The 14254-nt window shown below is 36.9% G+C and overlaps 3 protein-coding genes across 3 annotated transcripts; all 3 read right to left on the bottom strand.

Annotated features, from left to right (window-relative positions):
* Positions 1-1114: 1114 nt before the first annotated feature.
* Positions 1115-2152, bottom strand: LOC117931144 (mavicyanin). The gene is made up of 2 exons (XM_034852048.1): positions 1710-2152; positions 1115-1623 (listed from the first exon to the last, which is right to left on the bottom strand). Exons 1-2 carry the CDS (start codon positions 1909-1911, stop codon positions 1301-1303), a joined length of 525 nt encoding a protein of 174 aa, XP_034707939.1. The 5' UTR covers positions 1912-2152; the 3' UTR covers positions 1115-1300.
* Positions 2153-2560: 408 nt separating this feature from the next.
* On the bottom strand, positions 2561-9534 carry LOC117931143 (uncharacterized membrane protein At3g27390). The gene is made up of 10 exons (XM_034852047.1): positions 8823-9534; positions 7037-7145; positions 6759-6951; positions 6535-6671; positions 4807-5095; positions 4093-4199; positions 3853-3991; positions 3505-3703; positions 3167-3410; positions 2561-3092 (listed from the first exon to the last, which is right to left on the bottom strand). Exons 1-10 carry the CDS (start codon positions 8914-8916, stop codon positions 2849-2851), a joined length of 1755 nt encoding a protein of 584 aa, XP_034707938.1. The 5' UTR covers positions 8917-9534; the 3' UTR covers positions 2561-2848.
* Positions 9535-11203: 1669 nt separating this feature from the next.
* On the bottom strand, positions 11204-13874 carry LOC117931033 (protein LOW PHOTOSYNTHETIC EFFICIENCY 1, chloroplastic). Its single transcript, XM_034851877.1, has one exon. It carries the CDS (start codon positions 13572-13574, stop codon positions 11283-11285), a length of 2292 nt encoding a protein of 763 aa, XP_034707768.1. The 5' UTR covers positions 13575-13874; the 3' UTR covers positions 11204-11282.
* Positions 13875-14254: the final 380 nt, after the last annotated feature.

Below are 14254 nucleotides of genomic sequence, written 5' to 3'. Positions count from 1 at the left end.
TAAACTAAGATTGAGTCGCACTAAAATGAAATGCAAGTTTTGAAGAAATACAATAAGTATAAATTCTTAAATAGGAGTTGAAAGTCCAAACTAATTGTTATGCACAGGTTAATTGATCAGCTTTTCAGTCAAACCTATATTAGGCTTCTAATGCACGCTTTTGAAGCTTGTTTGGTGAGACAACCGATGAATTAGTACTTGACCAATTGAGATTTCCACCTTAATTGGTTAAAACATGTTTTTGTCAAATTATTTTGCAAAAATTCTCTTGAATGGTCTAGACTAAACCAATCAATTGTTGGTCAAACATATAAAAAACATAAGAAATTGGTGTACAACTGACCTTTAATGATCGATATTATCTCAATACCAAAAAAAGGATTAAAAAACCATTTTGTAACAATAAAACACATGTCAAAATCAAAATTTGAGTTTTTATCCTTGAAATAATCAATCTTGCATAAATGAGAGCTATAATTTTTGAAACTTTTGCATCCATAAGCACAAAATCCTTATAAAAATTTGACTAAATAAATTTTTTATCATTTTGAAAACCTTTTTAACTATGAATAATACTAATCAAATGTATTTTTTTTATAGTGATTTTTCATATAATTTTAAAAAGAATAAAATCGATTTAGGTGTTTTAATACACTATCAATTTTTTATTTCTTGATTTAACATATTTTTGTGATTACATCTTTGAAAAATTTATTGTTTAATCACTTAAAAATGACATCATCCTTCTTAATTTTTTCATTGACTTTATATATCTTTGTGATTATCTCTTTCAAAATCTTCTTATCTAATTACATTTTGAATAAAATCATCAATTTTATACCATGTTATTTAGCCCTAAGAGGTTGATCAAACATTAATCTAACAAACTAATCAAACTTTGGTCTACCAATATCATAAGATATCGTTTTGGACACTATACATATTATATCCTAAAATACATCATTTTATAACATCTCGTATTATTTTAAATGAACGTGACCATATATCTTTTTTCTTGTAGTGAACAAAAATATCTCTAAATACAAGTCTCCCTAAAACAACTTCTTTTCAAGTTGAATATTGATTTAGGATCAGTCGTCTCAAACATCAATGATAAAATCCAGAAACCAAATCCAACAATCAATCCATTCAATCTGTGAACACATAAATAATAGAATATGAAAAAAAATAAAAATCACTAATATCGGCAGACAGATTACTACAGAAACACTGCCTTAAATGCCGAACTGAGTCTGAAAGATACCAAACAATACAAACTTCTAAACATTATGCTGTGAAACTAGACGAGATAAGCAGCCACAGATGATAAAAGAAACTGAAAAAACACTAGTTTAGAGGGTCCAAGTGAGAGAGTTGGAGCACTGGAAGGAGGAGTGCCACCACCCCTGCTAGATGGGTCCTCTGATGCCATCACTTTTACGATCATCCTCTGTCCTCTCTGGCAGTGTTCAGCCACCCCACTGATGAAGTAGTAAGATCCAGAGTGGTCCAAGTGGTAGACTGTGTTGCCAGTGTTGGAGAAGAAGATGGGGTGCGTGGAATTGCATTTCTTGTAGTCTGCGTCACTCACCACCATCACTGAATCTTTCTTGTACCTAAAGCCTGAACGAACCAAACCCAGAATCAAATAAAAAACTTCAAAAATATATTTAATGCGTCTATCCCTCTATGAGTGTGTGAATACTTACGGATGGAGTCGCCGACTTTGAACCTGTTCTCAGAGGCCCAGTCATTGTAGAGTTTGCTGTCGTTTGCATGAGGGACGACCCACCCCTTGACCTCCCCCGCTTGGAACTCAAAGGAGGAGACGGTGGAGCGTTGGAGAGAAGAGAAGATGGTGAGTAAAAGCACAAGCACTGTGGTGGAACCTATCAAGGGAGAAGAAGCCATTTGCGCCTTCTCTAAGCAGGAAAATACAGTGGGAAGGCAAAGGGAAATGGAGTTTGTGGGTTGAAGAGCTTGTGTTGAATTGATTATGAGCGGTTTGGATGCCTTTAATAAGGGGACGTGGAGAGAGGCGAAGTTGCACAGTTAAGAGAGTCAGTTGCGGGTGGGGGTAGTGGGAGATAACGGTCTGTCTGGATGGATTTGTATTGGTCAGTTGGTTTCATGGATTTTAAAAATTAAGAAATACAAAAAAAAAAAAAAAAAAAGTTGGTTTAAAATAGGAAATTTTATTTTATTTTTTTTCTGTTTTCAGACTCATCTTGTGGGACTGAAGATTGTCAGCACGTTGGCTGTCACTATGATTCATGGGTCATGACCCACGAGCCCTGTTTAACAAATTCATGGCTTCTCAGTTGTTGTGTTGAAAAGCGTCGAAAAAACATTAAACCTTGCCACCATTGAATAATGGTATAAATAGATGAGATCAAAATATATAGATGCAAGCAAATGATACTATTAGAGTTCAGAGGGGCTTGTACATCTCTTCCCCTTTTCCAGGATGTGGATTCCTTGCTATGACACTATTGACTTTTACGGAGCAGACCACCCACAAGGGTTAATCACATTCTTAAATGGTGAGGCAGATGATGGATATCAGAAGCTGATCTCACAGGGACAGCTGAATGGTAGCTTTCAAATTACAATTTACAACTGGGAAATTTTAAGTTCAATAAGCTGTCCAATGAAATCAAACTAAAACTCACTAATACTTTGGAATCAGAAAAAAGTAGCATTTAGTTCCTATTGCATACACTTCAATGCATTCTTCTATCTTAGCAAAAATAGAGGAAAAAATTGTAGACTTAACAACAATAAAAATCGCCAAAATGTAGCTATGCTATACCCAATAAATGGGGAAAAGGAACAAGGATTATCATCATCATGTGATGTCCACATCCCTTTCTACAACTGGCTGGATCTCTGGATCAAACCCTTGGTTGTTTGTTTTGTTTTTAAAAGATTTTTGGGTAAATATCCGGGCGAGGGCACTCCTTGACCTTCCAATTGTCTGAGGTCTGCCACCATTCTTCTTGCCAAGGTCTTCCACAAGGGTCTTGACAAGATCGTCAAATTTACGCTTAAACGTTGGATACCTCGAGATGGACCTGGTGATTCCTTGGAGCCTACATGAAATAGCATGAGAGCAGAGCAGGAGTGGAATGAGAAGAACAAAAAAAAATTATTCTCAATTTATTACCTTCTAGCTAATGCATCAAGTTCTGCTCGTTTACGCTCAGTAGTATCAGGTGGTGAGCCAATGTTGGAATTCTTCAACCTCTCAGGATCACCACTCAAGAGAACCAGTTTTCCAAGATAGTCCTCTTCAGCCTCAGAAAGTGCATCGGCTTTGATCTGGTCTTTGATGATCAAGAGGGGGTTAAGAAACCATTCAAAGAAGGTATCTTTGGGTCTGTTTGAGGTAGTTATCTCAGTATTGTTACCTACATCAGAGGAAATAGGCGGCTGAAGGCATTTATCTACATGCTGCCAAGACTATGGAAAAAACTGTGGAATTTCTATCATTTAGGCACTTACTTAACAATATACCAGCAGAATTGGCTTTCACGGAGTGCAGAAGTGTCTGAAGGAGGCAGTAAGCTGGTAACCCAATGCTTATTATTCCACCTACTTCTTTATTGGATTTGGAATCTTCAAGGACTTCAAGAGTTATAAGTCCTTCAGATATCATGATTTCTCCCTGGCGTTGACACTCCTTAAATAAGCCATCAAGTAGCTACACCAAGTTTTGTATAGAATTCATCAGCCATGAGTTGGAAACATGGGTGTCATATTACTTCCAAAAAGTCAAACTGCGATAATTCCTCTAAGCATCATTAAATTCATAGCATTTCCTTTAAGACACAAAACAAAGAAATAAGTTACCTCGAGTGGCTTCAACTCAATAGCATTTTTTATTGAAATTGAACGAGTGGGGGGATGCTTCGGTAAAGAGTTGGATTTTGAAAACGAAGATGCACGAGAGTTGGTTCGTGACAATGAAGCTTTCCTTCGATATTTGGGTCTGTTAATTTCTCAGAAAGTTTTAGAACATTCTCAGAACTATAAGAAGCATAAAACCCAACCCCACATGGAAACTTTAAAGTGTTAAGAGTGGTGGAGCACCTTGGAAAGCAGGACCCTTCCAGCATGTCAAGCACATCATTGCTATATTCATCATAAATTGATACAGAAGCAACAATATAACAAAGCCCATACCAAAGTGAAGATTCCTGTAATTCAAAACCCACAACAACAAAGTTTAGGGTAACTTATAACCCATGTAAAAAGTAAATTGAGACATATTGCTGTATCTGAAATGAGTTTGAGGTGAGCTAACCATGAAACAAAATGAACTATGATGGAAGTGCAATTGTCCAAAAAGGCATTCAAAACATGCACATACATGATGGTCAATCCAACACAGCAAAAAGTGCTAACATTGTGTGCTTGTTATATTACTTACAATTCATTATGCTTAAGCACAAAACAAAAGTAATACAATAATATCAGTGAACATAAGATAATCTGAAGATTTACAATTGCTTGAGAATGTTCAGAAACCACTTCTGGAATTATTCCATTGTGCCTTAAGTAGAATTTAAATATGAAAACTCATTGTTTGGAACACGTCATAACATGGGGGAAACAGGAGCCATCATAAATCATAAACAAATTTAAAAACGAAAACAAAAATTGAAATGGAGTCATGTTACAGATAGAGTCAATTTTCAAATACCATGGAAATAATTCCATTTACATTTGATTCATACCAACTTAAGAAGCAAAATTGATGGTAAAGACTACAAGATGTAAAACCAAATCGAGCATGAGTTTTACCTGATAAACAACCACGGCTGCATAAGCACCTAAGAAGATACTTGACACCATAGAGCCCAATACTGCCCCAACAACAGCCAATGGCCAGAGTAGGATAGCAAGTCCTGCAAATGGTACACATATTGTCTCCAAGAAAGGGCCTTCTCGACCTATAAGATCATGAAGCAAGCGGTGCCACCCCTTGAAGAGCATGTAAGGGCTTTTGCATAGGGCAATAAGGGATATCACAGGCATGTCAACCAAGAAACCAAGCACGCCAGCTAGGAGAGCAAAAGGAAGATAAAGCAATCTGCAACAAGTTAACAAAAAGGTTTCTTTAGTTAATGACCAGAATAACCATTGATCTGAACTGTTGTAATAGAAACGAAAATCAATGGGTAAAAGATGGTTTGTGCACTTCTAAAGGATCTTTCTTCATTGTTGCATTTCTGACTCAATGTCCACCAAATCAGCATTGTTGTTTGGTCTGGAGTCTGCAATCACTAAGATTACCTAAATGATCCTGTTATCTTTTCTTTCTTTTTATTCTTTAATCATAGATGATTTTTCTTTTGTTTTCTTATTGTAGAATGCATATCTAAATCTTGAAACGAGAATAACAATAAAGTTATAAAATTAGTGGAAGTAAGATTTGTTAATGTGATATCTAGAAATGGAAATAGAAAATGAGTGAGCGTTTGGCATGCAATTGCAGCATGATAACTGGAATCAACTTGTTAATTAAGAAGATCGATACAGGGATCGACAAGACCAGGGCATTTTCTTTTTTCTTTTTTTTTAAAAAAAAACATATCAGACAGAGACCCAGAAGCTTGAGTAGGTGACTTGTGTAGGATCTCATATTATTGAGAAAGGAAAATTCTGAATTCTACAATTGATTAAAATATACTTTAAATGTCTCAATAATTGTAGAAAGTAGCCCTTGCCAGGGGACAGGGAAGGTTCACGTTCAAGTTCGAGAGGGGACCAAAAAAAAGTTACCCATAAAAGGCAAATGAATAAATAAATAACTAGAGACTAGTAATCATCTAGTCTCCACACACATCCTAAACATTAAGTTTGAATCAGAACATACAAAATAAATTTAAAATCAAAACATACAAGAATACGAGGTGTTCAACTTCCACTTCAGGTAAAACTTTGGTCTATGTTTTGTTTCTTGAAAAGTATTAAGGAAAAGAAAAAAATGTTAAGAAAAACGATTTTGTTACATTTGAATATAATGGGAAAAAAGCGAGGAAACAATTACTAAGAAAAAGAGTAGGGAAAATGCTAAATGATTTTTCTTCCCATTTTCCTTAGATAAAGGTGATGAAAGTTTGGGGGAAGTATATTCCTCAATCATTTAATCTTCGTTCCCTCAACTTTTCCATGAACAACCAAACAAGAGAAAATTTTTATACATTTTTCTTATATTTTTCTTCTCTATTTTCTTTCCCTCAAACTTTCCAACAACCGAACATAGCCTTAAGAATTGCATATGTAAGTTAATTCCTGGCAGTTTAAGTTTAAAAACATTATCCATTTAATTCTTTTTAATAGCTAATATTCGTCATAAAGGTTAGTAAAGGAATTATTGTCTGTGATGCCTACTGTTTCATCAGAATTACATGACACTATATATTCAATTTTAATGAATGGTTCGGTTTTATAGGCCACTAAAAGCAATATGGAGGAAATAAAAAAGAAAAAGAAAAACAAATTCCTTGTGGCAGACACAGAATGTACCTTATCTCATAATATTTGCTGTCTGGAGGCCCTTGAGTGCATAGGTCTTTCATCAATGAAAAGTAGGAATGGTAACAGACATCCATAAAATCCCTGATGATGGTAAAGCTCCTTTTGACAGTGCTCGTTGTTCCATCCTACAAGTGGTAAAAAAGAAATCCCTCTTACACAAGGCCACAAAAAAATGAGGACAGATAAAAATTATCAGACCTTGGATGACATACATAGATACAGTGGAAAAAACGATCACTCCTCCCTTCCCCAACAGCTTCAAAAGTGGAAAACATTGGCCAAAGAAGGCCAAAAGCTGCACCACCTATGATACTTCCAACAATTCCAACCAATGGCCACAAAATCAAAGGAACAGGAATGAACACACAGAGCACAAGCTTCAAAACTGGTCCTAATTTCTTAGCTCTGCCATTAGAGAAATTAGGAGAATAAGAAAGAGCACTAACAAGTAAAGAATAAAATTAGCAAAGTTGAGGGTCACAGGAAGCACCTCACAATGGAATAATATGTCCAGACAATGTGCATTGGCCATAGGACCAAAATTATACAAGAGTTTCCGACTGTCATGATAAGGCATATCAATGGGCAGAGAATAATACCTGAAATAAGAAACTGATATAAGGCCTTTCGCGTTTTTCCAGAGTTATACTCATCATTCAATTTTCTGAACTAGTTCAGCACCCAATGCATCATACATTTACGGAGGAAATGCAAAGGATTAAATTTAGGTCCTCTTTTGATCATTTTTGAAGTACAATCTAAGGTTTTAAGAGATAAATTAGGTGGTGCAACTTATGCAAGTTGGGTCATTTTGACAATGAACCTAACCTCAACCCCAACATGAAGCTTATCTTGAAACAAAAACTAACTCGATACTCAATCCCAGTTGCCCAACCCAAGCCTATTTTTCTGATTAAGCTCAGGCTAGAAAATTATAGATTCAGGCTTGGACGGGTTGGTCAGATTAGCAGGTCATGAAAAAATTTGTTAGGTTGGATTGGGTTGAACCCAAAAAGAAAGTAATTGAATTCACATCTATTTATCAAGGGATTGACTATTACATTAAGGTAACATTAAATCAACTAACCATCAATTTGTATTTGTCATACATTTAACAAGGAATTGAATATCTAATTTCTAAACCAAATGTGAGAATGGATGACCGAGATATATTAAGAAGATATCTAAATCAACCTACAGACTAATACTATTATATAAATTTAAAATCTATTTTCATGAAAGCTTTTGCCCACAAAACTACATGGAACAAATAAAAAGTTTAGCTAGAGCCTTTGCAGAAAAACATGACAATCAACAAAATATAATTTCGTTAACATCCATTTGCTCAATTAACTTAATAACTACAACCCTATCCAACAATTAATAGGATAAATCCAAAGTGCCAAAACAAATAAGAAAGGAAAAAAGGACAAAAAGCTATCACATTAAGATTATAAGACACTTCCAAACAAATTTTCAAGTCAACCATGTTCCATGAAGAAATTTGAGTTTAAACAATTAGGTCCAGGTCAGGTTTGGATTGTGCAAGTTCCCTACTCAGATTTAGTTTGGATTGACATTTTGTTTCCCTAGTCCAACCCAAATTACAAATTAAGTTGTCCAAGCCTGCCTAAAAACCGGATGGCTTGGCAGTCTGGCTAAAATCATTGCAAATTTGCTTCTACTGGAAATGCCCATTCAGTATCTCAAGATACAAAATCGAAACACCCTTGTCAACACAATGGGTTTAGGTTGTTTCATTCCCATAGGAACTAAGCTCTATGAGGTGATAAATCATCCTCATATTCCATGAATCAAAAGCCTAACCAGGAAAGGTCAAATTAAACAGAAAATAGAAGACAATTCAAATAAAAAGGAAAAACCTTTGGAGACACAGCCTCTAGTCACACAGAAAATAGAAGACAATCATGTAAAACAAAATTCAAATTAAACTCAAAGATACCAATTTTCATTGTCTTGTAGTAGGCTACTAGTTAGATGAAGAAAGGTACAGAAAGAATAATCCCAAATATCATCATTGCCATCTCAAATAACAATTATTTTCCTCCAAAAATGATCATGATAGGAACTAGAGTTATTCGTAAGCATTCATTTAGTAAATTTTAAATTTTACATTCTTCTCCAAGAAACCATACACACACAAAAACAAAATACAAATCTAGTAATTTACATAGCCAGTTTGAGGATGGAAGAATGGCATCATAGAAGGAAAGAACTGAAACAACTACTGAACAAGAAACTATTGTCACTTTTACCTTTAATGAGCCCCAGAAGCAGAAGCCCAATGAAGAAAGGCAAGAAACAAATGAAGCTCCACAAAGAAGCCACAAACCCCTTTGGAGGCTCCATATTCTCAGTCCCCCCCACACCGGATCTCCCCAATATCAATAGAAACGCATCTGACAATCACACCCAAAATTTCCCTCACACCACAAAGGCCCGGAATGCGAAAACCAGTTTTCCGAAAACCCACAACAACAACTTGAGAAAAATCTACACTTTGCCCTACTTCCTACACCTAGCGACCATGAAACTCAGAGGAACTCAAAGAAACACCACATATCCATCCCAGAATCATTCCAAATTTATGCCTCAAAAAACTAAACCAGACCCCATCTGTTCCCTGTCGCCACTAGAGTTTCAGAGAAAAGAAGACGACAACGAACAACTGAACTACAACCTATTCGTAGAAACCCAATTTTTTTTAGGAAAAAAATACACAAACTTAGGTTTTGAAAACAATATTATTGGGAAATGGGGCTCCCGGAAACACAACTTTCCCTTATTTTTATTCGGATATTTTGAACGTTGAAACGGGAATCCACAAAATTTTGAAAAATATCATTGGGTTTGTGCACTTGAACAGAACAGAAGACAGTTGAGTAACCGCCCAGAGGCTCAAATTGTCCAGGCTTGAGGACATAGCAGTTACCATCACAGCATAAGTATACGCAAGGAATACCCATTACGCATCAAGCTTTTTCCTTTACTTCTTTTAAAATCCAAAAACTATTTTTCAAAATAAATTTTCATCCCGTTCCATTTTGCATTTTCCACGTCATCCCTTTTTGACTTTCCGTCCCCTGTTTCAATAATACGCCTCTTTTATTGGTCTAATTAAATCGTTTCCAAATCCCTTTAATTTCCCATATTTAATTTTTTTTTTTTCAACCTCGTCCGCCACCTCATCCCTCTCCCCGCTGCGTCAACGACACCTTGACCACGTCACCAATATTTTAATGCGTGGCACTAAGATAACGCCTAGTATTAAAACCATAACCTGGGTTTTCGCAAAGAGCTGCTGTGATTGAAACACGTGTACATCACCATGCATGGCGAGTACCTATTTTCATTTTCTGAGATGCGTATGCGTGAAATGTCGGTTTTATGGTCAAATTGGGGTGAAGTTATGTGCTCTGACGAAAGAACGTATTTTAATGAAAATATTAGGAAGAAAATAAATTAAGGAAACTTATTAGATATACATGTACAGAGGGATCGGACCATGTGGTTCAATGTTTGGCCGTCACGCAAAAGTGGAAATTAAAAAATTTCAGTGGACTATGAAGTGTTAAAACTTAATTGAGATTGAGGTTGGAGAGACTAATACGGAAAAATTTCAGTGGGCTATGAAGTGTTAAAACTTAATTGAGATTGAGGTTGGAGAGACTAATACGGAAGGTATATGTATGGCTTTGAGATTACAAGCCAACCGGAATGTGGTGGGTGGTTGTCACAATATTCTGAAATCATTTTCATGTGGCGTATGCTAAGGTTAAAGTTGTGTCATTTTCTTTTTCTTTTTCCTTTTCTTTTTCTATGGTTAGCTCCTCCCAATGGTGGGTCTGTCTCTCAGATTTGAAGCTTAACAAAATGAAAATAAACAATATCATTTCCGTGATTAAGTAACCTTTCATCATCATTTCCGAGGAAATGTTTGGCAATTTGAGAATTGTGGGTGTTTGGCTCAGTTTACATAAACCTTCAGTATTCCCAGATTTGAAATTTTGAGCCCATCTATACACAAAATGGTCCCACACTTGCTGAACTTTTATCCACAAGAATCGTACCCATGTTGTTTGTCTCCTATGATGCTTATTTTGCCTATTGGTGGCTTCTTTTGAACTATCATAGTACTTATGCCGGCAATTTGGTGGGGTGTAGATCTGGGTATGATTTCCACCAATTTTTTTCATTCAAAAAACTCCTCAACCGATTGCAGAATGTATTTTTACATATGGGGTTTAGATGTATTGAAAAGCGTCTCAAAATCCCCAAGTGAAAGGCTATGCTTAATGGATAGAGGATAGAGATGAAAAGAAAAAATGAATAACACTTGATGTAGTGACAAGGTTTGTGATTCAGAGTCTAGTCATCAAGAATGAAAACCTTTTATGTGTTTTATCTGGATGTTTTTGCATTAATATGCTTGCATTGAAGCCAATGAGATGACCCATGTGATATATAAGAACATCCCATAGAAGCTGCAGTAACAGTAGACAACAGAATGAATGAGATCCATTACTTCAGTGTCACCATTAAGCTGAGCTATTCCATTTGTGCGATCATTTTCATGAGTCAGCTTTCTTGTGCCAGTGAGTTAGAAGTTAGAACTCGAATAGAATGATAAAAGCAGTTTCAGAAGTAAGTTCAGAGAAATGTATAAAGATAAGGGAAAAATTCAGTATCATACAGAGTTCATTGTGCAGTGTTGCTCATTGATTTCCTTCTGTTTGCTGAGAGTAAATTTCCTTTCTATCAAATGGTTTAGCTCTCCTAGGAACATCAGCCAAGTTACAGAATGCAGACAAGGTCTTTCTGGCAAGCAACTTTTTCTTTTTCTCTGGTGGCCGAGGCCCTAAAAGACTTACATCGATGGTAGCACTGTGTACCTGTGAGGATAGAACGACTGCATCATAAGCTTTAGTGGAAAGGTTAAGGCCTTCATTTTGAGCCCTTGAGTATAACTCAAATGCAAGCCTAGGCTTCCCATCCTTTGCAAGAGCTTCAATCAGCATTTCATAGGTAATCTCATTTGGTTGGATTTTCCCAACTTTCATGCGGTGAAACCATTCGAATGCTGCACTGCTGAGACCGTTTCGTGCGCACCCGCTGATGATTGCATTATATGTGACAACAGTAGCATCTATTCCTAATGTTTCCATCTCCCGAAGGATTGAATCTACCCTTTGAAGCTTCCCTTGTCCGACGCAGATTGAAGCCATAATTGTGTAGGCATACAAGTTTGGCTCAACACCCATCTTAACCATATGTTCCCACACCCGGGAAGCCTCATCATAGAGTTTGCCTTTCTCAAGGGCACTAAGCAATGCCCCATAGGAGATAATTGTCGGCTTTTCACCTTGTTCCACCATTCTCCTGAATATCTCCACAGCAGCAGAAGTTTCTGCAGCCTTGGAACAGGCTACTAGAACAGCATTCCATTCCCTACTTCCTGGTTTTAGGCCTTTATCTTCCATCTTGTTTAGCAGCCTGACACCCCATCGCCAAATGCCTTTTTTTCTAGCGGCAGTGAGTAGTATATTAAAGTGAGAAACAACCAGTTCATATGATAAGTTATTTGGCTTTGGTCCCTTGTCCAGCAAATCCTCGTAAATCTCCAGAGCTGCCCACCACTTCTTTGCCTTCCCCATCAACCAGATAATATGGTTGCAGACGGATAAGCTTATTTCAGTATGCCTTTCCCTTATCCTAGTGTATAATTCTTTTGCCACAACATAATGCTCTTCACGTGTACATGCCCACACAAGGCGCTCATATTCTGCCCGACCAGGTTGAAGTCCAGCATTGTCCATGTCTGCAAGAAGTTTCAACAAAATGGGGCTTTGGTTGCCTTCTTTCACAAGCCACCGCCTCATCACCTGATAGCAAATCCGAATTGTGAAGTTCTTGAGCTTAACAAACTCATTTTCCCAATCTTCATCAGCATCCTTGCCAATTTCGCCTTTCAGATACTTTTCTCTTAACTCAATAAAGAACTTCAGGGCTCCATGTCCATCTTCCATTCTTCGATAGACCAACAATGCTGTAGAATAGGATACGGGAGAAGGACACAGACCGTTCTTCTGGATCTCCTCGAGAATATTGAGAGCTTCAACTGATCTTCCTTGTTCCAAGTAAATTGACATCAAAGTGTTATAAGTTACAACATTTGGAAGGATCCCTTCTTGAGCCATATCATTCATGACTTTCTCAACTAGTGCAAATTTTTCTGACTGTTTCACTGCACCCAAAAGACTATTATATACAAAAAGGTTTGGGCCTTTAGAACCCTTGGTTTCCTTCTTTCTCTTAAGCCACTCAACAAGAGCCATTGCAGCATCCAATCTCTTATCTGTACCGAAACCTCTAATCATGGTTGAGTACACTTGAAGAGGCAATTCAACCTTATCCTTAAGAACCTCTTCTACATCATCTGCAGTTGTAGCAAACTCTAAGCCACGTGCCAGTGCACGAACATCAACATTTCTACTCTTCTCCTCGATCACTTCCCCATTTTTTTTAGCTTCTTTTTCTTCTTTGTTATCATTTTCATCACCATCCCTTGCTCCATCTACTTTAAGACAATCAATATCCACAGTCTCAGTATTCCCTGCCAAACTATGGATTGAATTTGAATCTTCTTTAACGAATTCATTCCCAATTGCTTGTTGCTCTAATGCCCAGGCCAATGCGAAAGAAGCCCCAAAAGACCCTCTCTTTCGCTCACATAAGAGAAGAATTTTGAGTTTGGAATATCCGGAAAGCAACCCACATCCAAAATCAAATTTAGGACTCCCACAACAAACCCCAACTCTGTCACTTCTTGAACTGCTTGAAACCCATAAGAACGCAAGACGTCTATACTGACACACAGGATCTTCAGGATTCCATAGTTTTCTCCTTCCCCTTCTTCTACTCGGAATAGAAGAGGAACCCAGGTTATAGTCCAACTGGGGTACTGCCCAAAAGACACCTTTCGAGGGCCAAACGCTTAAAGCTTGCATTTTGCAAGGGAACTTACCAGTAAAGTGACAGACCCATAATGTAAAATCGAATAAAGTGTCTATCTCAGAGTAGGTTTTCCAGGAAAGAATCAATTCTAAAATGAGTAAAAACAAGAGAAGCAAGAACAGTTTCTTGTAGTTATGATTCGGAAATCACAGAATTCTCACGAACTAAATAGATGAATTCATACCTTGGGGATTGAAGAGCGTGGAAAGAATTGAATTAGGGTTTTGCTTTATTGAGTTTGACTGGATTTCTGAATCGGCTTCTGGCCTTTTTGTATTCACGCGTGCTGGTTTTCTCACAGCCATACATTTGCAGTCAGCTAAATGAAATCGGTAGAAGCAATGACTTGAAACGACGTCGTTTGCACGTGAGATAAATCATAAATTTGCCATTAGAGCTCAAATAAGGCTTGAAGAGTTATGGTCTTATTTTTTGGGCCTTCCAACGAAAATAGTTACGGCCCATTCTGAACAATTCTGAGCTGCCCAAATCAAGACTTGAGGAACCATTTCAAATGTCAAATTCTTCGATTAGTATTAGCATAAGGTGATAATTGGCCCAAAATTCATGAAACTTATAACACTAATTAAGCTCAGAGCTTAGATGTGATGTATAATTGGGCTGAAGGATATGAGATTTGCATGGTACCCAGACTACCCTTAGGTTATGTTTG

The sequence above is a fragment of the Vitis riparia genome, chromosome 14 (assembly GCF_004353265.1).
Source record: "Vitis riparia cultivar Riparia Gloire de Montpellier isolate 1030 chromosome 14, EGFV_Vit.rip_1.0, whole genome shotgun sequence".
NCBI lineage: Eukaryota > Viridiplantae > Streptophyta > Magnoliopsida > Vitales > Vitaceae > Vitis > Vitis riparia.
This window is presented reverse-complemented; position numbering and strand designations above follow the sequence as displayed.

Excerpts from the sequence above, each read along its gene's own strand:
- LOC117931143 (XM_034852047.1), bottom strand. The coding sequence starts at position 8,916 with ATGGAGCCTCCAAAGGGGTTTGTGGCTTCTTTGTGGAGCTTCATTTGT. Across the intron at positions 6,952-7,036 it reads ACATATTATTCCATTGTGAG|AGCTAAGAAATTAGGACCAG; the intron begins GTGCTTCCTGTG and ends CTCTAATGGCAG. Across the intron at positions 3,704-3,852 it reads TTGAGTTGAAGCCACTCGAG|CTACTTGATGGCTTATTTAA; the intron begins GTAACTTATTTC and ends AACTTGGTGTAG.
- LOC117931144 (XM_034852048.1), bottom strand. The coding sequence starts at position 1,911 with ATGGCTTCTTCTCCCTTGATAGGTTCCACCACAGTGCTTGTGCTTTTA. Across the intron at positions 1,624-1,709 it reads CAAAGTCGGCGACTCCATCC|GCTTTAGGTACAAGAAAGAT; the intron begins GTAAGTATTCAC and ends TGGTTCGTTCAG.
- LOC117931033 (XM_034851877.1), bottom strand. The coding sequence starts at position 13,574 with ATGCAAGCTTTAAGCGTTTGGCCCTCGAAAGGTGTCTTTTGGGCAGTA.